The 23306-nt window shown below is 39.2% G+C and overlaps 1 protein-coding gene and 1 pseudogene across 1 annotated transcript; one reads left to right on the forward strand and one right to left on the reverse strand.

Annotated features, from left to right (window-relative positions):
- LOC127352613 (protein NLRC5-like) overlaps positions 1 to 23306 on the reverse strand; it is a 38074-nt pseudogene that overhangs the window by 2794 nt on the left and 11974 nt on the right.
- On the forward strand, positions 15449 to 17740 carry LOC127353457 (uncharacterized). The gene is made up of 3 exons (XM_051382716.1): positions 15449 to 16019; positions 16195 to 16477; positions 16693 to 17740. Exons 1-3 carry the CDS (start codon positions 15871 to 15873, stop codon positions 17368 to 17370), a joined length of 1110 nt encoding a protein of 369 aa, XP_051238676.1. The 5' UTR covers positions 15449 to 15870; the 3' UTR covers positions 17371 to 17740.

The following is a 23306-nucleotide window of genomic DNA, read 5'->3' on the forward strand; positions in this document are numbered from 1 at the left end:
GATCACAGTAGATGCTTGTCATGCTACAACTATAAAACAGGCAATTTGTAGTAGTAATAAAAGTGCAGTTCTCACCCAAGAGACTTGAGATTTGGCAGCAAGGGCAGAACAGAACAGAGGAACTCAGCTCCCTCTATACCCAGGCTGTTGTGAGAAATACTACGAATAATGACAACATACATGTTTGTTTCTCTCTTTTTTTTTTTTTTACAAATACGTACACTGAGTGAATGTGAATATTATATTCATACACAAAACAGAGAATACTAACTCTAGCTCTGTCAGTAAAGGACACTTCTGGATAATGCTTGTCATCGATGTAAGCTGGTGCCCCTCTACTGCACAGTCCACAAGGCTGGGGGAGGAGAGGAGAGAGGAGAGGAGAGGAGAGACTAACACCTATATCCTGCAGGACAAGTATTTTTCCTGCTGTCATCAGCTACTTAGACAAATAACATTTGGCTTTACTACTTCCTCCAGAGTTGTTGATTAAATTCATAAGCCTTTGAAACAAAATCTTGTTTATGTATGATAATCTTAACAGTGCAACTTCTGCTTTATTTGTTTTCAAGAGAAAGGACCACTGCCGTGATAATGTGGGATAAAGTTGTGCATTTCAACTGCAGGGGTAAGATAATAAAATATCCCCTCCTGACAAATATTAAGAAAAATATATTAATAATTAATCTGATATAGTACAGACTGGCTTCCATACTAGTTGTGATGTAGTCTTGTGATATTGGAGCACCTACCAATTGTCAGGGGATTTCTAAATGCAAAGTAGAATGGCAGCGAGAGTGGCCACTGGCTTGTGAGTCTAGCTTATACTGTACATGTTAAAACTCTCTACAGGAGATGAATGTAAAAACAGCCTTCTAGTACATACATCATTCTGCACAGTAAAGCTCAAACATCCAAGAGAAGGAACAATAAGCTAAACACATTGTTAAAGTGGAGGGGGAAATTCATTTAAATATGCAATCTGAGACATTACCTGACTGAAGTCAGTTCATTGGACTTCATCAGAGACAGGTGTAGCGTGGTTTGGTGAACCCTGCAAAGTAAATGTGTAGGTATATGGTTTAATGGGGGTAATCTACAGTGAGTGTGAATAGGTATGGGTTTCACTAGAACGAGTGTACAGTTGTCCAACATGCTGATTTGCATATCTCACCTGATGGTGTATGTTACCGTTGAGCTTCAGACAGCGACACACCAAACCAACAGCCTCCTCAGATCTGATCCAACGCTCCTCAAAACTGACAAAGAAGAGAGAGGGTAATGCAGCTCAGTGTTTCAACAATAGAATGCAGCACATGGACACTTTTTAATTCAGCTATATGGACAGAAACACAGTAAAAAGCAATATGGACTGTGTGATAAGTGTCTTGTTTGATTCTTCTCTTCAGCAGCACACAGCACATGCTACATCTACTGAATTGATTCTCACCTGACACTGATTCCTCTCTCGCTGCTGTTCAACAGTTTCACATAGTCTTCAATCGAATCCGACTGTAGCAAATTGTTCTTGAACCTGTGGACCAATCATCAAATAATCGTTACTGATTTTCACATGATGATCACAATGATCAATAAAATCATTAATAATGCATGAAAAACTATAATTTGGATGCGAAAGACATTATTTAACATGATTTCTGCTGTCTCTTTGGCGGACGGCAGTTTTGGCAAGGCAATAAAATGAGTCATCTTAGAGAATCTGTCCACCACTGTAAGAACAGTGGTGTTACCTTGGGAGACTGGGAGCCCTGTGACAAAGTCCAATGAAATCTCAGCCCATGGTCGACTGGGTATCGGGAGAGGTTGCAGCAGTCCCATCCGAGCATGGGAGGAGGTCTTGTTCCTGGCACAGACAGGACACGCCTCCACATACTCCCGGACCTCATGTTCCATGGAGGGCCGCCAGAACCTTTGTTGGATGGCGTACATCGTTCTCTTGATTCCCAGATGGCAGGTAAGCCGAGAGGTGTGAGCCCAGTGAATCACCTGTGGATGCAAAGCAACAGGGACAAACAGGGGATTTGCCGGTATGGTAATGTCATTTAGAGGTCCATAGTCAATACAGGGTCTCAGGGAACCATCTTTTTTACCCACAAAGAAAAACCCTGCCCCTGCTGGGGAGGATGAGGGGCGGATGAGTCCTGTTTTTAAGGACGCCTCAATATACTCAGTCATGGCTACCTTCTCAGGGCCCGAAATGGAATATAACCTCCCCTTTGGAATCGATGCCCCTGGGATAAGTTCAATAGGACAGTCATGAGGTCGATGGGGTGGTAGAGACATGGCCTTACTCTTACTGAATACCTCCCCGAGATCATGGTAGCAACTGGGAATGGAGGTCAGGTCAGGCCGGTCAAGGTTATTTACTCCAGTTTGGTCAGGCTGGGACAGGCAGACACGATCTCTGCTAATCTGACCACGTTCCAAACTACTCTCTCAGATGCTAGCAGAGTGGCAGAAAAGATAGGAGGGAATAAAACAAAGTATAAGTCAACATATGAGTAAAAGGTATATAGTGCCAAACTGATTAATTGAATGCGCGCTGAAACCTTTAAAGTATCTTATAAGACAACAAACAGGGACCTGGTCTAACTGTGAATGCTAACAATAAAACACTGAATTCACTCTGACATTTTGTGGCAGATACATGGAAAACCTCTGCACAATGACATGCTAGTTACTTATACTTTTGAAATTTGGGATTCTTGTCCTACCTCAGAGTTTTTTCACAGCCGTCGCATTGGGTAAACCAGATGAGACACCTCTCCTCTGCTGCCAAACTAGACATGGACAAAAACCTCATTCATTCATTCAGTTTTCCATGCTTTGAACAATTCATTGAATTGATTTCTTCTTTTGGTCCTTTGTTCATTCACTTCCACAATGCACAGACTCACCTCACTTCTGCACCAGAAACGTTACCACAGGTACACAGCGTGCTCGCCACTTCCAACAGTCCGTGCTGTGTCAGGTCATTGTTGCTCAAACTGTGGATGGAGACGCATTAAAGACCAGAAATTGTCTGTCTGTATGTGTAATCTGTATTTAACCCATCCACTATCATATCATCAACAACATACTGTAAGTGAGGTATTTTAGAGGAATAGAAAAACGTCAGATAACAATATATTGGATTTTTTAAAATAAACATGTAAAGGACCAGTTTGCAATATTTAATGACATCTAGTCGTAAAGTTTGAAACTGCAACCAACTGAATACAGTTCAGCCTTCCAAGCATGCAGGAGGCCACAAAACACATTAAAACTGCCAAAGGCCCTCTCTAGAGCCAGTGTTTTGTTTGTTTGTTCCGGGCTACTGTAGAAACATGGCAGTTCAACATGGCGGACCCCGTAGGCGAGGACCCGCTACCTCTGTAGCTATCAACAGCTCTCTATTTTCTTATGTTGTCTTGTTCTATACAGCTGCTAAAAGATTAATATAAAACAAAAAATGATGTGAAATCAATGTTTCATAACATATATCTCACATGACGTAGTTGGTGATTTTAAGGTTCGGTAGAGAATCCAAGAAATGCTTCACTCCTTCATCTGCCAGGCGGTTACTTGATAAACTGCAGCCAAAAGAAAAGATAACTCAGCATCAAGTAAGTAAGTGCTGGTATGTATGTACAGTACATGGGTGAAAGACTGTTGTGTGTGTGTGTGTGTGTAGGTGCAGGTCAGATATGAGAGGACCCTGCTGTGGGATCTCAAGCAATCTCTTCAAGCTGTCACCCTTCAAGTCAAAATGAGTTAACCTGTTACAGACAGACAGACAGACAGACAGACACTACATTAGGGCATTAAGTTAGAAAGTCGTGGCTTCCGGTTATGGCGTTGAGGTGAATGGACGTGCTACCGAATCCAAACCAAAGTGACTGATTTAGAGGCACGCTCATGAAGAAATAATATTCGCATATACGGGATTCCCAAGGACGTAGAAGGAAGCAACTTGCAAGAGTTTATTGAAAGTTTTATTAAAGCCGAGCAGTCACTTCAGGATACGGAACTTTGCATACAGCGCTGCCACCGCGCACTGGGCCCTAAACCACCACAGAACGTCAACCCCCGATTGGTGGTGATTCTTTTTCTGGAGAACAGAACCAAGGAGTTGGTGCTGCGCTTCACGTGGTAGAAAGGAGAGATCCGCCTTGATCAACAGAGGTTCTACTTTGACCAAGATTACCCGGCAGAGATCCAAAACAAGAGGAGAGCTTACGACCCCATCAGAAAGCTTCTACAGGAAAAGGGCCTCCGTTTCCAAACTCCACCGCCGACTAAGCTTTGGGTGTTTTTGATGGTGGTCCTTCATTTATAACGACGCAGCAGAGGCCATGGAGGATCTGAGAAAGAGGGGGCTCGCGCCGGACGATAACGTCAGGGAGAGACCCTCTACAGCGACACCAATGGAGATGCTGAAGAAACTATCCTGGGTGACGGTGGATGCCAAACGACGGAACCTGGACACACACGGCGAGAGGGCACAGAAGAAACTTAGCGTATTTCGCCGCGACACCGCAGACACAGTCTCCACGCTGGAGTGAACACCACCCTAACAACTATTTGTCATCCCAGTGGTAAGATCTTCCAACACAGTGACTTAAACCAGCATAAGATTAAAAACTAATCCTGCTCAAAATGAAGCACTGTGCCCATTTTTTTCATAACCCCGTCTCCACCAATGTCTGTCTGGGAGGAATGCTTTTGTTTACTGTTAATAAATCTGGACTGGGAGCCATAGCCAAGCTATTTTGGGCGTGCACTGAACTGATACTCATTCCTGAGCTATCCCAGTTGGCACTGGAGAGCCCCTTCATACACTGGAGGTTTTTCTCTCCAATTAGGACTCCTTCTTAAGAGGAAATTTTGTTATGGAAGCCGCTTTTTCTTTCATTTCTTTTATCTGTATATTTTCAAGTTACAAGTTCTTTGTTACTATATTTGTTTATGTTTAAATGTTAAGATCACCGTGGGCGCACAAAGTGAAGGGGACAACTACATTTAACGATAAATGTCTCAGGGAGAATATAGAATCATAACACCTAACGTTTATGGGCTACAGAACCCAATTAAGAGAGGAAAGCTCATAGCTAAGATGAAAAGGGAACAACAACACATAATCTTTTGGCAGGAAACTCATCTGGTAAAAACTGAGCACAAGAAATTTAAAAAAATGGGTTTCAAAAATACATTCTTTTCTTCTTATGCAAGTGGACACGCGAGAGGAGTCGCAATACTTATTGCAAATAAAATAGACTTTCAGCTCTCCAAGCAGATCGTGGACAAGGAGGGACGTTTTGTTTTGGTGAGCGGAGCGTTAGACTCAAAAGAAGTAACATTACTTAACGTTTACAGACCACCAGGACAAGATAGGACATTAATTAATAGAATATTAGATTTGATAGCTACAGAGGTTTCCGGTGTCTTGATCTGTGGGGGGGGACTGGAATGTTCAGTTGCACCCCTCCCTGGATTCTACAAACCCGACAAAGAGAATGAACTCTGAGTCTCTGTACATTAAGAAAATGATTAAAGGGATTGGTATGATTGATGTATGGAAGGACTTTCACCCATTTGCTAAACAATTTACCTTTTACTCCCACCCCCATGCAGTCTATTCTAGAATTGACTATTTTTTTATGTTTAGAATAGACAGACACAGAGTCCTAGATTGTAACATTGGTGTTAGAGATGTATCAGATCACTCGGGAGTTTATATAAAAATACATTTGGATGTCCCACACAAAAATACAATTTGGAGACTTAATACTTCTTTGCTAAATGATAATCAATTTGAGGACTTCATTAAAAAAGAAACTAGGGATTACACGGAATTTAACAGTAACACAGAGGTGTCACCAAGTATCTTATAGGATGCTGCAAAAGCGGTATTACGCGGGAAAATTATAATGTGGACATCACAAAAGAAAAAAGAAAAACTTAAGCGACTCAATGACTTGATTAATAAACTAGACTCTCTGGAGCAGAAGCATATAGAGACTAATGATCCTGCCCTACTGGAACAAATATCTGTTGTAAAATCAGAACTAAATAAGAAACTCAACGACCAGGTGGAACTTAAACTGAAATATATCAAACAAACTTATTATGAAAATGGACATTGCCATCTCTTGGCACAGAGCAAAACAAGCGGGTAACCGCAGATATTACAATAGCAGAGCTAAGGCCATTTCTAAACTGAAAACAAATAAAGCAAATGGGGGAGACAGACTACCCGCAGAGTGGTATAAGACTTTTAGGGACTCCTTGACCCCACTGTTCCTAAAATGTTTTAATTATATGCTTAAGGGGGGCGAGACTCCACCATCTTGGAAACAAGCTATAATATCTGTAAAACCGAAACCAGGAAAAGATAAGAGTGCAGCTCATGTAGACCTATTTCTGTTTTGAACGCCGACTATAAAATATTCACCTCAATCATAGTTAGTAGACTAGAAAATATTATCCCTGACCTGATTGACACGGACCAGACGGGATTTATTAAAAATAGACGTACACAAGACAACGTCAGACGAGCAATACACTTGATAGATACTATGAGCAGAAGTGATGCGAAGTCCTTAACAATTAGCTTTGATGCAGAAAAAGCTTTTGATTCCGTATGGTGGGAATTTTCATATCTGGTTCTACAACGCTTTGGCTTAAATGATACAGCTATAAAATGTCTTAAATCTATATATAATTCTCCAGTGGCCCGGAATAAAATAGTTGGTAGTCTATCGGGCACAATCTCTTTGGAACGGGGATGCCAGCAGGGCTGTCCACTGAGCCTCATGCTGTTTGCTCTATTTATAGAGCCAGTTGCTCAGAAAATCAGGGAAGACCCAGAAATTATGGGAATTTCATTTAAGGGAAGAGAATATAAGACATGTTTATACACGGACGATATTCTGGTGACTTTGTCTGACCCCTATACCAGTCTCCCTAAGCTAATGTCCTGCCTTGACCAATATGGTTTCTATTCAGGATACAAACTGAACATAGAGAAAACCCAAACTCCCTCTTTTAAATACTTACTTCAGGAAAACATACATAAAACCTTTAAATTTAAATGAAAAACTAGAACTATGAAATATCTAGGTGTTAATATCCCCAAGACTTTTGAAGACATATATGACGTAAATTATGGTCACAAACAAAATTAAAAACAACTTGGACAGATGGGCTCCTCTGACACACTTCAACTGAATAGAAACTATAAAGATGATTATTTTACCTCAACTGTTATTCCTTTTTCAATCGCTGCCTGCAGAAGTACCAACTAAACAGTTAACAGAGGACTATCTCTAGGTTCATATGGCAGAACAAGAAACCAAGGATACGCTATAAAACATTATGGAGGACTACTAAAAAGCAGCACAACTGCAGTATGTAATCTACTAGTGTAAAGAGGATTACGATGCAAAATGGATGGAACTAGAGTTGAACCAACTTGATATCCCTCTTCAACCTTTGCTGGGTGATAAAACTCTCAAGACCATATACTAAAGTAAACTAAATGACCTGACAAAAAATTCCCCTTAATATCTGGTTCAAAGAGGTTTCGAATTCACACTTAGAGAGGAAAGTACGGTTATTTATTAAGGTGGGTTGAACATGATATCAGACCAGCACAACTTGATATGAGATTTAAGGAACTGACTCGAAAAGGCGTTACTTCGTATTGTGTAATTTCATCTGATACTGCCTGGACAGTTTCCAACAATTACAGGAAAACCATGATTTAGATAAAAAATATTTCTACAGATATCTGCGGCTTAGGCATCATTGCGTTAGAAATATTAAAATCCCAAAGCAAGGTGACTTGGACCTCATTGACATTCTCATCGATGCATATAAAGGTAAAATCCTTAAGAAAGTGGTCTCTAGATTATACTTGCAACGTTATAAAAAAATGTCAACATCATATGTCAAATGCAACTGGGAGAGGGAAGCAAATATAACTTTGACAGGGGACGATTGGCTAAACATATGTGAAATAAACTCCTCCACCACCAGTTCAGGGCAGTGGAGGGAATTTGCATGGAAGAATATTATCAGGTTTTTTATCACCCCAAGAAGAAAATTTCTACATAGTGGCAGTACAGAATCTGGGCATTGCTGGAGACAATGTAATAATGTGATGGCTGACCATTGTCACATCTTTTGGTGTTGTCCAGTAATTCAACCGTACTGGCTAGTTGTAGTTAAATAAATAAATTCTATTCTTGATTTTGACATTGAGTATAATTTTCAGACTGTATATCTGTGTAATCTACCAGTTGATCTCAATTCCCAGGATAAGTATCTTCTTAAGATACTACTGACGGCCAGCAAGAAATCGATAACAAGGAAATGGCTTAACAGGGAGCCGCCGACGGTGGGAGAGTGGTCAGCCACTGTAAAAGAAATACATGAACCGTAATAAAGCCCAGAGGTATTGGTTGAAATGGCTCTTGTATATAAATGAGAAAACCGAATAGAGCAGCTCCTTTCTTATTTTGTTTATCCTCGGCACTGTGACTGATGCTTTGTTGGACTTGCCCTGGAGAGACTCCCTTCTCTGGCCGGCTGGCTTTTGCCTGCCTTCCTCTAATCCCCTCCCTCTTCATCTCTCAGCTATGGATTTTTGTATCCCTATAGTACAAGGAGTAATACTATTGTATGTTTCTTTTCTTTCTAGAACAATATATTTATTTCCCCTGGTGACCTATATGTTCAGGATTGTTTGTTTGATTTGTATGTTCTGTTTGTCTTTGTAAAACTTTAAAACTTTGCATTTAAAAATAAAGTTTAAAAAAAAAAAGTTAGAAAGTCGCAGCCAGCTGTGATGTGTGACACTATTCTTTTTGATGAAAAAGCACTAGTATTTGTTGTGATTAAAAGAACACACACAAGTAATTAGCACAACTAACACTTCATGATAAGATAATCACCTACTTCCACTTTTTCTTCTGACAATTTCTCAACTTCTCTAAGTCATGATTAACTACTACTTATGTACGATAAAATACATTTCTTTGGTGACTGTGGTTGATAGCAAATAGTACAGTTAGCAGTTGATGTATTTTTCTGTTACACACTAAAATAAAAGCAGAGTGAGGATGTTCTCACCTATTTAATGTTTAAGAAATTGTACATTTGCTTCGGTCTTCAGTTGTGGTAGAAAGCACACAGCACAGTTTTATGATCATATTCAAACTGAACCACATACACTGGCAGTCAGACTCAAAGAGAAATACACGAAACACCCACCCAAGTTTTTTTTAGACATACCAGTAGACAGTGCACTAACAAAATGTCAACTGCTGATCACCGACCTGCAACTGGCGTGTTCTGCTTTCACACTCTCAAAATGGAGGAAGGCTTCAGTCTGAGGCCTAAAGAAGAATTCAAAACAGTATTTAACAAAAACATATATACTTATTGCAGTGACATATTTATTATAATGACTACTACTAACTGTAGCCACTACAGAACAAACTGCCTGGATTCAGAAAAAAAGCTAGAACTTCAATTGTGGCACGCTGCATGCAACAGAGGAAAGTACCTGAGCTCCACTGATGTGGCTCGCTTACTGACAGTCAAACAACTGAGCAACATCAGTGATTCAGCTGTTAATACGGCTCAATTTACCCCGCTCCTATGCTCAACTTACCCCATACATAACTTTTTGGACATGCTATATTATCAAAACATTTATGTTTACACTCATTCTGTTTGTTTGAAGGGATGCACAACATCCTGAAATATATGCAGATATATTAGTTAGCGACAAAACTATGATTGCCTTGATGTAGTGATCCTAAATATGAAAAATGGCTCATCTTCCCCAATCTCCCCTTCATATATTTGTACCATTTCTATATACAAGTCCTGGTTTTCTGCAAATACTCCCAACCACAATATCACATAACAAAACAAAATAAACCACATATACTTAAAGAAACCTTTAGTCATACTCACACACAAAACCATCCACACTAACTATCTCACACGTGTGTGTGTATGGCTTACTTGAGTCTCCGCAGTGACGTCATCTTCAGCAGGACCTTCAGCAGATTCTCAATAGCTGTGTCTGTCAGAGAGCTGTGAGACAAACTGACACAACATACAAGTAAATTACTGTCTACCTGTTTGGTCATAATCCTGAAATAAATCATGTTTGATGGATATAAAATAATGAAACTTACTCTAACTCCAAATGGGAGCGACATTGGACCAGTCTTCTACATAGTGTGGTCATATTATTTGGCAGGAGGCTGCTGTTGTTTATCCTGCAGCACAAAAAAAGGATCTTATATATATTTGTATTGTATTTTAAAGAGAATTGTGTGTATGAGTGTTTCTCTTTATCAGCATACTGTACCTGAACATCTTTAGCTGTTGTTTGTCATCGCTAAAAAAAAAGAGCACAGCATTAGCTTACTAACTGACAAATGAAAAAGCAGACAGTGGTGTCCAGATGTGTGGAGCTTTTCTACCTTTTGTCAGGGCAGAACTTCAGGGTCAGCTGCTCTCTGCCTCCATCACTATAAAACCAACAGGACACTATCAGATTAACAATGTGCACAACACTAGTTTATAGTTAACAACAGCAATGTCCCCCAAGTCACTTAGTGTTTATGACATATATACTGGTATTTTAACAGATAAAAACTGAGCTGTTACACAGCTTCTATCAGCTGTTCTATCTGGCTGCTTGAAACAGGTGCTTACTGTTTAGATTCTCTAATAAAATTAATTATTAATGCCTAAAAAAAACAAAAAGCACCTGATGTGAATTTGTGTTAAGTTGTTATGGGAACACAAAGCACCAGCCAGCATCACCACTCCTTCCATGCTGATCTCGTTGTTCCTGGCACTAAAAAACACACACACAAAAAACAATGAGCCAAGGCGAGGGACATCATTTAGCTCTAAATAAGATATTTATACTGAATAATACCCCAGGGTAGTAATTGCCAGCACTGGCACGTTTTGCCTGGAACCAGTTTGGTGAGAAAACAAATGCCCAGTGTTTGCCAGCTAGATTAGACCAGCCCAGTCTACCACCATCTTTCATTTGAAACACTCAAAACACACAAAATCCTACCAGCAGAGTCACTCATTCTTAATAAATACACTCCCTATTTTGGGGGTTTGTTATCACCAGTAAAGTTTCAGATGTTTTGACACTTTGTGTGCAAGTCTTACTTGATCTCCTGGATGATACTAAGCCGAGGCAGGACCTCCAACAGTTTCCTCAGACCTTTGTTGCCTAAACAGTTACTGGACAGACTGACGGACAAGAATGTGGGGTTCAAATAATGTCAGAGACAAAAACAAGAGTTCAACATAGGTAGAAATAATAAAATAAACTAGGTTTGCATAAAAAATAATAATACATAAAAATAACATTAAACTGCAATTTATGGCCACTGCAGAGACATGATGACTGCTAAAGAGGTACAGTAACTAACAAGAGTAACTATAAACTAGAGATGAATAAGTTTGTTTTTTCAAAGCTGAATTCAACATAGTTGATTTCAGCTACTGGACTGAAATGGGTTGCTACTGCTGACCAACACGTAACATAAGAGGTCAGGAGAGAATAGTATTTTTAGATTTTTTACACAGCAGTATGTACTTCACAGTCTATCTCAGTACAGAGTGTGTTAATGACTTGCTGTTACACGTAATAAAATGATTGGTTTTTGATTATGTTTGTGTGTATCTTACTCCAGCAAAGTGAGATCAGGTGAGGTTCCCAAACTCCTCCACACTTTCTCCAGATCAGCAGGCTGCAGACCACAGCAGCTGAGACTAACAGAGGCAACAGCATCATAATTACCACCAGTAATACCAATATTTAGTAACATAAATGTATAAAATAAAGTTTCCCTTTGTTCCAAAATTGTTCTTTGTCTATTGTTTGTACTTAATACATACCAGAGCAGTTTAGATCTTTTATCTGCAGGTTTTTCTCTCCCTCCAGAGAACACTATAGAGACCTGAATAGGACTCTGTAGTCTGAAACATGAAGAAAATACAGATACAGTTTGGAAGTGAACCCTGGTCCACCATGCAACTTATACAAGATATACAAGTCAGTGCACATACAGTGAGAATGGACAAAGAAGACATCTTGTGTCCAGCAAGAAAACTTGAGAAATGAACAACATGTGCATATTAATAGGGTTATTAATTAGGGTTAGGGTTAAGTGTTATTTATACTATTTTGAGGAAATCACACACATTACTGTTCTAAACCGTTGTATAAACGTGTCTGGGAGTTTTTAAGTTACCTACATATGTGGCTTATATTACTAAACAATCTAAACAGGCAGGCTAAATACAATTTAAATATGTTGCTGATTGTTTGTAGGAGAGGAATGGTATGATGGTTTTGTCTGATGTGAGCAAATTTGTTAGTGCAGTACTTTTAAGAGGTGTGTGCATTTATGGTACGTACATGTTTGTACCTGATATGAAGCTCCATCACAGTCGGACATTCAGACAGGAGAGCAGTCAGAATCACCAAGCCCTCCACTGAAGAGCAGCTGTCGTTCACACTGAGAAGCAACATCTGAACGTCAACAATCTGCTGCTGTTCAGTTCTTATGAATGTCAAACACTGTTTTTGTCAGTATAGCACAACTGGCATATTAGTATTAGTAGTATATTAGTAAAAATGTGCCATATGCAGAATACTTTGTCACTCTCATCTTGTGTTCTTTGTGAATGGTAGTTTGGTATAAATCCAGTCTTACATGATCTTTTTGGTGACACTGAACTTTGGCAAGAACTGAGTCAGTGTCCTTAGAGTTTCCACATCCTATTGGCCTCCAGACAGACTAGGGTGGACACACACACTCACTCACACACACATATACACACAGAACTATATAAACATTTGTTTTGAATGAATGCACTCGCGGTAGTAGTATTACAAATGATTCAATCTGAATTACAGCCAGGGTATCCACTCTCACTAGCAGTGATAAATGATAGTCCTGAATATCTAATTATAACATACATAAATGTCAGTTGTGGTCAACCCTGCTCCAGTGACAAAACGGGAAGTAGTAGGAAGTCACATAAAACATATCATCTGCCAGTTACTTACACTGTGAATGCTTGAACTTTGACCACACAGACAAATAAAACAAGAGGTCAATAACTAGCAGTTATTATACTCGGCACTGCATTATTCTCTTTCAGTACGTTGTATCCAGTGGTGGAACAAGTATTTAGATCCTTTACAAAAGTAAAAGTATGTATGTATGTAAGTGTTAACAGCAAATTTTAAGGAAAGTATCAGCGAAACAAACAAACAAGCGAAAGTACTCATTGTGTAGAAAAATGGTCCCTGACAGTGTTTCAATATTATATATGATGTTTTGGCTTTACATTACTGCAGAGCCCGTCCACCCTAAACGCACACTACGCAAGATGATTACAGTTTTTCTCAATCGCTAAAATATGATTTGTTTTTAGATTAAAAATGTACTTCTCCCTGAGAACTATATGTTTTGAACAACGTGTTTTCTATTTTTTGGTGTATTGTTTACTGACTGCCTGATAGTGTATATCATTTTGATCGCTTTGTTTATGATTTGAGAGCAGTGTTTAATTTTGAGCACAGATAAATCTGTTTTGAGGCGAAAGTTTCATTTTGAGCACAGGTAAAACTGTTTTGAGGCGAAAGTTTCATTTTGCACAAGGAGCCAGAGGTTTTGTAAATAGTGCTTGAAGGTGAGGTTTTGTGTTTAATGTTTTCAGAAAATGGAGCAAGGTTTCAGAAATCGTATTTTAGCAATTGAGAAAAACTGTAAATATTGAATTTACAGTTTTTCACAATTGTTTACACACATTTTCTGAAAGCATGCCTCATACTCTCAGAACTCAACACACAAATCAAAAAACACACACAATGGGCAAAACCCCTCAATTCTCCTGCAAAATTAAACTTTACATTCAAAACAATGTTATTTCTTCTCAAAATGGTATTTTGTTTTCAAATGACACACACAAACCATCATATGAATAGACATTTATAAGAACCAGTTGAACACTGATGTGCTCAATGTAAAACACTATGATGAATGGAAAACACGTTTTCTCCATTCATCATAAAGACTTAGGCCTTAAATACACGGTAACAAATATATTTTATTTTTCCCACAAAAACAATGACTGTGTACATTGTTTTTGTGGGAAAAATAAAATATATTTGCAATGTTTTCCCTGGCCAAGCCAAATATCCAGCCATGAAAAGCATCAACTGCTATATCTCCACATGCGTCTTCCATGGCTTGGAGAAAGGGTATACGCGTTAACCCTAACCCTAAGCTGTTGCCCTTTTATGTTAAAGCTCTGATTGCTAATTGTAAAACTGTGTGACAGGTGTTTGCCCATGTGATGAGTCAGTGTACATAGTAGGGCAATTAACTTTAGAATTGTGAATGACAGTGTGTTCCTTATGAAAACAAGATATTTTCTTCATGATTGTGCCAAATGCAGAGAATTGTGTGTAGTGTTTTGAACTGCAATTTGAGAGTAAAGCAGGAATTGTGCTTGTAGTTTAGGAGAATTGGTACCAGTATTTGTGTGTAAACAATTGAGAAAAACTGTAAAATGTTGATTCGCTGGGCAGCCTGTAATATGGCTCCACATCTCTCAGTAAACAATAACCATCAAGTATTCATCAAGTATTCAGTCAAGCCATATATAGTATATATATATATATATACTATATATATAATATTTTTGTGTATAAAAGGAAATCCGGGTTAGCCAGTTTAAAAGGACCTGGTATTTTAATATATAATATAATATTGTGAGGACTGGACTAATTACCAGGCAGCAGAGCCCTTTCTAAAATGTTATTGTTAATATTTACTTCAATATAAAATATTCTATTCAATAAACATTGTTTATATATATATATATATGTTCTGTATAGTTCTACTAATTCTTGGATTGAGAGAGGGAGTAAACTGTTTTAAAAGGAGGGAGGATTGTGGGAGCACTGGGTATCAGGTGCCACTGTGTGGCAATGGCAAATAGTTTACATGGCTTACGGGTCAGATAGGAGGACCTCCTAGCACAATTTTTAGGACCCCAGGGAGGTCTGCATTACTGTTACATTTTACTGTTGTAGTTCAAGGGAAACCTTGCCGAATGTCAGCCAGCTTTATATCATTACCAAGAGCTTATTTGCCAGCAAGAGTCCACCAGATGACACATTTGCAAAAGCTCTGGGTGCAGTCAACACGTAATCAACACTGTAATCATACAAAGCTGGTCCAAAATCAGCAAAGTTTTCCTTTAAGGTGAAGCTTTAAGGTTAAGGAGCTATCAACGTTATATACTGTTGGGGGAGATTAAGATCATATGTTCATAGCTTTTCTGTCCTGTGAGAACCACGTAGCTCTAACATTTTTCACGAGCTAAGAAAAACCGCACAATGCATTTTGTGACGATGCATTTTCCAGCTAATACAAGAGAGTTTTTAAGTAGTTTATTTACAGTACTCAGTCGCTTTGGTACATTTCTCAGATCAGAATTGAAATTCTCAAAACTACCTGTTCAATCTTCAAATCATTGTGTCACTTGTGCACATCAAAAAAGCAGTTTTTCATTTCTTTGAACAAGTTGCAAATGCTTTGGTACATCCATACATGCTCCCAGGTGAATCTTGACTTTCTCTAACGAATCAATCAACTGGCAAGTATATATATAACCGGAGCACAACACAATGTTACAATTTCTGACAATGGAAGGACAAAGAATTGGACAGGGTCAACAGCCAGGGAGAAGAAGAAGAGGCAAAACAGAGGAAGAGGCAGAAGAAGCCGAGGACATATGCGCGTTCCTGATGAGATAAGAGCCACACTTGTAGACCGTGTTCTCAATCATGGGCTTACAATGGCCGAGGCTGGTCGAAGGGTGCAGCCAAATGTTGGGAGAACAACTGTGTCCTCAATCATTCAGACTTTTCGTCAACAGAACAGGTATGTAATCTAATAATAGGCACTGTACTGTAATACTGTATACTTTCTGTAATGCTTCATACAATATTACAGTATTCCACTTGTATTTTACAATATACAGTAAGTATACTTTACGTAAACTGACATTTTATCTTACTCAATTTTGTGTTTTTTTCCTATTATTTTTTCCACATAGGCCTGCAAGACAACTTCACAGGGGTGGCAGAGGGCCCCTTTTCACACCTGAACAGGAGGAGGCTATTTGCACCATGGTTGTAGATAACAATGCCATAAGACTAAGGGAGATACAGAGTGCCATTATAGAGGACAACAGCATATTTGATAACATCCAAACAGTCAGCATCTCAACCACTGACAGCGTGCTGAAAAGACACCAAATTAATATGAAGCAGCTGTACACCGTTCCATTTGAAAGAAATGGTGAAAGAGTGAAGGTGCTGCGCTACCAGTATGTAAAGGTAAAACATGTATGAGCATGCAGCAACTGTACCTCACAGTAAACAGTACAACATCGTATAGTGATATACAGTACAGTAAGTGTGACCTTTACACATTTGCTATGGCTGTAGAAAAGAAGATGCAATATGTGCTGTATACATGTGATGTAACTGTATCTTGCCAAAATGAAAATGCATGTAATTCATCAAACTCATTTTGTGTCTTCTGGATATAGCGTATAATGGAACTGGAAGCAAGTGAACCACCGCACAGCTTCATCTACATGGATGAGGCTGGCTTCAACCTAACGAAACGCAGAAGGCGTGGTCGAAATATCATCGGCCACAGAGCTACAGTTGATGTGCCAGGCCAACGGGGCGGGAACATAACCATGGGTGCTGCTATCTCTAAGAATGGTGTGCTAACGCATATTCTCATTATTGGGCCATACAATACAGAGCGTCTTGTCACCTTTTTAGACACTCTCTACAGGGATCCCATCCCTGAAGAAGAGAGGGGTCAGATTGGAGATGACCTGCCAAGGTACGTGATAGTTTGGGACAATGTCAGTTTCCATCGCTCCAACGTCATCAGGCAATGGTTTGCGGCCCAGAATAGGATGCTGATGGAGTTCCTCTCACCCTACTCCCCATTCCGTAATCCCATTGAGGAAATTTTCTCAGCATGGAGATGGAAAGTATATGATCGCCATCCACATACACAGACGACCATTCTGGCTGCCATGGATGCAGCGTGTGATGACATCACAGCAGATGCCTGCAGAGGCTGGATAAGACACTGTAAAAGATTTTTCCACGCTGCATCGCAAGAGAAGATATTCGTTGTGATGTGGATGAGAATTTGTGGCCCAACCGACAGGAACGTCAGGAGGTGTAGGAAGACTGCACTGTAATTCCTACAGCACTGCATGTACAGTTTTCCCTAAGGAGACTGTCCTATGTTCACATTTCTACTTTTGTTTTTTTTGTTTTTTTTCTTTGTGCTACGCAGTGCTGTCTTTTCCTTTCTGTACCACAATGACATGGTCTGTCAACACACTACAGTACAAACAGTAAAAGTTTAAATGTGAATCTTGTCCAGTCTCTTGCAATCAAACTCCCACATACACTAAGGTGTAACCTACAATTTACAATAATTGTCATCAAAACTTTGGCCATAGTTTACATCAGAACATCCCTCCAGAGTACACTGTTATATTGACAACATGACTAAGCAATTTGACTGTCTTATCCTTATACTATGACACAAGGACTTGTAATTCTGATGGCACTGACATGTTCATTGACACGGATATTTACTTTTGAGAGATTAACTAAGGATTTTGATCAAGAAAGTGGCATTGGCAGGTAATCCAAGGTGTTTTTGAGAAATGCACTTACTGTTTTGCAAATTTTGAGGATGATTCGAGAAATGTACCAAAGCAACTGAGAAAAACTGTAACTTAATATGATGGAACATATTCTCAACCCATAAAGGAACATTCAAATTCACAAGCACCAAATTTGGAGATACGTGGTTTTCACTGGACAAGAAGGATAAAAGTAAATACTAACTAAAGCTGACTGACGTAGATGTAGAGGAGTAAAAAGTACAATATTTGCCTCTGAGCTGTTGTATAAATATAAAGTTGTACATAATGGAAATTCATACTTGAAGGTGGAGTAATGTGATTCTAATCCAATAAACCTTTTGTTCAAACTGAATATCGGTGGTTGTACACAGCTCTGGCTCAGTAAATGGGAAAGAGAGTGGATCGGACAGATGGTATTCATATGTCATGGTATTTGATTTCTCCAAAATTGCTTACCCCACCATTAAGTACAGTACTTGAGTATACTTAGTTTAATTCCACCACTGGTTCTATCTTTGGTAAGGCTCACTTACTCCAGGACAGACAAGGCAGGGCAACGTGCCAATGACTCTGCAAGTATTTGCATCTCAGGTGTGCTCCATTTCTGGTTCAACAAGCTGGAGAACAAATAGTACCACAGGATTATCAACAATAAAAAAAGTGCTAAACATCGAAATTGAAAACCATGAACTGAATCAAATTCAAGTCAATCGGCACATGAACTGAACTGACTGAGTTCACACATTCAGAGGCTGTTTCTGGTACGTGAACCTTGTTAAGAGCCATTTTACTTCAAAGGAGCAAAGTTCAGGAAACTGGCTATGTTAGTAAAGCTCTGGAAGGTGATCAACATTTGATAAGAGTGTCATTGTCTTACCTGATTGTAGGTTCAGACTTATGGCTGCAGAGGGGAATTCAGGAATATAAATGGTCAGTATGTGCAGAGTTCATTTGATGACAATGTTATTCATAGACACCGTATGCTAAATTACTTGTATTTACTCATAATGTTTATCCAACCATTTAACTCACCTGTTCAAATCGAAGTTTTGGGAGAAAGTTACCGTAATTTCCTTCATCCCACTGCACAAAGATACAAATCTACATTGTACAACAATGTTTACTCGCTTACTTTTTCAAATAACCTAAAACTTTTATTTAGTGCCTTGGAGGTTTATGAAGTAAGTCTGAAGGTTACATATGACTGAGAAAATACTTTGGATGCAGAAAATGCTGACCAAGCTGATGTGTGCAGTCCATACATTGCAGTCAAATGCTAAAAGAATGACAGTGAGCGGAAAATAAACCCCAAATTGACATCGATTCCATAACAAAGAGCCTGTGGCGATGTATGGCTGTATGGCCTCTGTGTTAAATCATGTAAAAATATCGATGCCTGTAACTTAGTTGGTGTGTGACTGTGTGTGTGTGAGTGTGTGTGTGTGTGCACTCATAATCTGTGTGAATTTGCTCGATGTTCAAACATGAAGACAACTTCCCGATGAGATAGTCCACTGCTTTCAGAGAGCTGTTTCGACCCAGCCTGCAAGGTGGCGCGCGTGCACACACACACACACACGTAGTACTCATAATATACTATGATAATATAATAATATAGTAAAAATACAAAAAATCAGCAAAATCTTGAGATATTGAGGTTATTTTAAAAAAAAGCTTCTCATTAGCAGCATGTACTCACAGCACCGAGACCAGTCTGGGTAGTTTGGTAAAAACATCAGCTATGTGTTCGATCCCTGCATCTTTCAGATTGTCACTCAGTCTGCAATGTAAAAACAGATCCTTGGTGTCAATTTTCAGACCAGAATCCAATATATTTCAGCATTATACTATGTTAGGTATCAGGTGTCAGCAACCCTACTCAGTCGTGACGTCTGGACAGTTCTGTAGAGCAGAGGCCAAACTAGCTGCTCCTGGGGCAGTGAGACTGGCACCACAAAACCTTGAGAGGACAAAAGAGAAAATCAGTCAATCATTGCAGTAGGGGTGTTAAGGGCCATTACAGTATTTCAAATTGAATTACACTGATCTGTGAGTATAGTCTGAGGAAGGGAAACAACATTTAGACTACACCACTCCTGATAGGCCAGATATGAATTCAAGAAAGCGACGGACAGAAAATAGAAAGGAGAAAGAAAAAAAAAAAAAATAGGTTCTCACTCTAGCTTTCTCAGGGTTGTGAATTTTGGCAAAATGGAGGACAACTTCTCAGCAAACTTGTCGCCATACTTGCGGCTGCGAAAACTGAAAGTAAACAAACAAACAAAAAAAAATTCATAATGAAACCTAATGTTGGTAAGTGTCTAGTGTGCAGAATACCACGCTTTCACCAAGCTTATGAACAAAAGCTTCTGTTTGTTTTTCACATAAATAGTCTGTGTCCCCAGTTTTGTTTTTGACACCTTCTGGCTTCACTTGTTTATTATTTTATGTGTGAGTTGATCTTATCTTAGGAAGGTCCTATTAAATTATATGCAAGTATTCACTCTGTGTGGGAGTTAATTTTCTTTTGAGATGGTTTAATAACAATATCCTTGTCGTCTTTTTGCCCTTGAGTCCAGGCAGCATGTTACAGAAACACTGAGCCAACGTCTGGGACACAGCAGCAAACAGAGAGCCTATGTCAGTTTCACAGCAATGTGCAACAGGTGGCCAATAAGCTGAGGAATGTCAGCAACTGCGTTCAGTGTTTCCTCTAGGTTTTTTTTTTTCCAGCAGCCACCACCCCTCACTTTATGTAAAAGAGATCACAGAACAACATTTATAACAATAATGTGTGAAATATGTTTATACAGTAGGTATTATATAATGTTAGCATATTCATTATAATCTACATAGTAGTATACTATATAGCCTTCCACTAGTATAATATTAATGCCAGTTGGACAATACAGCAGTTTAAAGGACCAGTGTGTAGGATTTAGTGGCATCTTGAGGTGTCGTTACTCCCTTGTTTCACACTCCCCTTCCAAGCGTGAAGGAGACAAAAAGTGCAAACATTTTTACAATAAAACCCGATAAAGCTACACAGCTCAATTAACAGTTGAACTGGTAGTTGAACTGGTATTGAGGATCTTGAGGAGGACGATGTGGGCCGGCAACACATCTCGCTCACTCTTGTTTGTGTTACTGGGGGTAAACTTCTATATCTGACTGACGCTCCATCACTGTTCCAGTTGCCCATCCTCGAAGTGGAGAGAGAGCGGACAATTCAGCAGAGTCATGTAATTGCAGCTTCATGACATTTTATAAAATTCAAGCGTCCCTCCCCACTCAACATAAAAATTGTTCCTTTGCATTTTGAATGTGTTTTGCACTTTACATGGATAACTTGTGTGGACTTACCAGAGGTAGTGAACGTACTGACACCTGGGAAGGTCATCTAAACACTCCAGCTCCATTGAGCATGCTCCAAAGTCCAGCCCAATACCACTATCACTTACTGAGTTAACTAGAAAAGCCAGAGCATCTATATCATTAGGTAATAGCCGGATGTTACGCAGCTCCAGGTTGGGTCTCGTATGCACAACCTGCTCAGCCAGTTGGTGGTCCTGGCTTTCTTGGACACAATGGCAAAGCTCCAATATCAGACAAGATGTAAGAAGGTAGAATCAGTAAAGAAAAAAACAGGGAGAAGACAATTATATGTAAATTATACATCTGTTTATCAGAATTCACTTCAGCTCATTTTCTACCTTTGGTCCAGTCAGTGTTGCTGTGACACAGGTTTTTTTAGCAGTTTCAGAACGAGGGCTTTTCGTTTTTGGACCCAATTTTGGCCTCCTGTTCCGCCAGATGTCCTGGCTAATTGATCTGGAGTGCAGTGTGGGGAAGCCAGGCCACATACATACAGGTACAGGGAGTCAGTAAAAACTGTCCTCTGGTCTGACTTTGTCATTCAGCGAGTTTTCAGACTGAATCTGAGAGAGCAATAAGGAAGAGGACAGAGCAAAGTCAATATTTATTGGACTAAGTTATATTGCTGTATAGAGGACACTTCCTAGCCTCTCCTGCCAGATGAGAATAACTCACACCACCTGCTTGGTGATCATCAGAGAGATGTTGTTATTTCTATGGATGTTGTAACATGATGCTTTCAGAGCTGCCATACGGAGCCCGCTAGTTTCACAGCTGTGGGATCACTATGACACAAACCTTGTAATGAACTGCCACAGTAGTAGGATACAAGCCAGCTGACTGCAGTTTTAACTGCTTTTGACAGCCTGATTGATTAGTGAAAATCCCTGCACTGCCATGGTTGCAATTTTAGCATATACAGGGTATGACAATTTAAAAAAAAACCCAGACAGACTCAAACATCGGATGTGCCAGTTATATATGGCATGTGTCTCCACTACATTCATTTAACTTGCATATTTATAGGGGTGTAAACAGGGTTTTATAGCTTTTACAGTAAAATAAAAGGTATTAATTAAATGACACACACACACACACACACACACACTGGGTTTTCTTATATTTGAGCACCCAGTTGACTGGTGACATAGCAGCATTCCCTCTACAAGGAAAATATGTGGCTAATTTGGTCAACATGGTGATTTTTAACACAGTTACTAATTGACTTTGGAAACATCATTCACTAAACTTTTAAAAAAGTGTCCTTTTAACAGTGGATTTCAATTCAACTGAAAAATAAATTGTCTTGGCTCAAGCTGAACTAAACATGCGAGTGAGTAACCTGAAAGTGAGTTTGGGCTTTTAGGGAGGGGTGTGCTGGATTTCTAACACAAGACAAAATAAGAGCAGCATAGCGAAACGGATGCAGCACAATAATTTTTTTTTATCTCAATTATCAAGCTGAGATAAAAACTGTTTCCATAATCGTTGGAAGTCAAAATTGTAATTTCAAATGAAATGTAATTAATTCCCCCTGCCCTAAATGTGGCAATACATAGGAAGGCCTCCTGCTGTGTCATGTCTCACTGGTAAGTGTCCCACCCCTAATCCCTCTCTGCTGACCCCCTGAGCCACCACTGCTGTGATTGGACCGTTCGCTTTGAGCCCGCTTCAGCACATTTGTGGTCTCCTTTAGTACATTTATGGTCTCCTTTTAAGGAGGAGGGTCAAACAGTCTTTTAGTCTACTCATCTTACACGAATCATCTCTTTCCATAGCTAGGTTATTACTGGTATGGACAGTAATTCTATATGGTCAAATCCTATAGCACTCTTGTACAACTTGTATCATAATTCAGATAATGCAACAGTACCCCTGAACACTAATTACTGAAGACATACTTTGTAATTACTTACTTACATACTTGAATATAATTATTGTTATGATTTTTGATATATGGGATGCAGTAGTGGAATGTAACAAAGCACATTTACTCAAATCTTGTACTTCCTAGTACTGCAACTAACGTTTATTTTAATTGTTGATTGATTATTATCGATAAATTGTTTGGTGCAGAAAATGGCAGAAAATTAGATTTAAAT

This window comes from Dicentrarchus labrax, unplaced genomic scaffold (assembly GCF_905237075.1).
Source record: "Dicentrarchus labrax unplaced genomic scaffold, dlabrax2021, whole genome shotgun sequence".
Taxonomy (NCBI): Eukaryota; Metazoa; Chordata; class Actinopteri; family Moronidae; genus Dicentrarchus; species Dicentrarchus labrax.

Coding starts and splice junctions, on each gene's coding strand:
- LOC127353457 (XM_051382716.1), top strand. CDS start 15,871: ATGCGCGTTCCTGATGAGATAAGAGCCACACTTGTAGACCGTGTTCTC. Junction 16,020..16,194: donor ACTTTTCGTCAACAGAACAG/GTATGTAATCTA, acceptor TTTTCCACATAG/GCCTGCAAGACAACTTCACA. Junction 16,478..16,692: donor TGCGCTACCAGTATGTAAAG/GTAAAACATGTA, acceptor TTCTGGATATAG/CGTATAATGGAACTGGAAGC.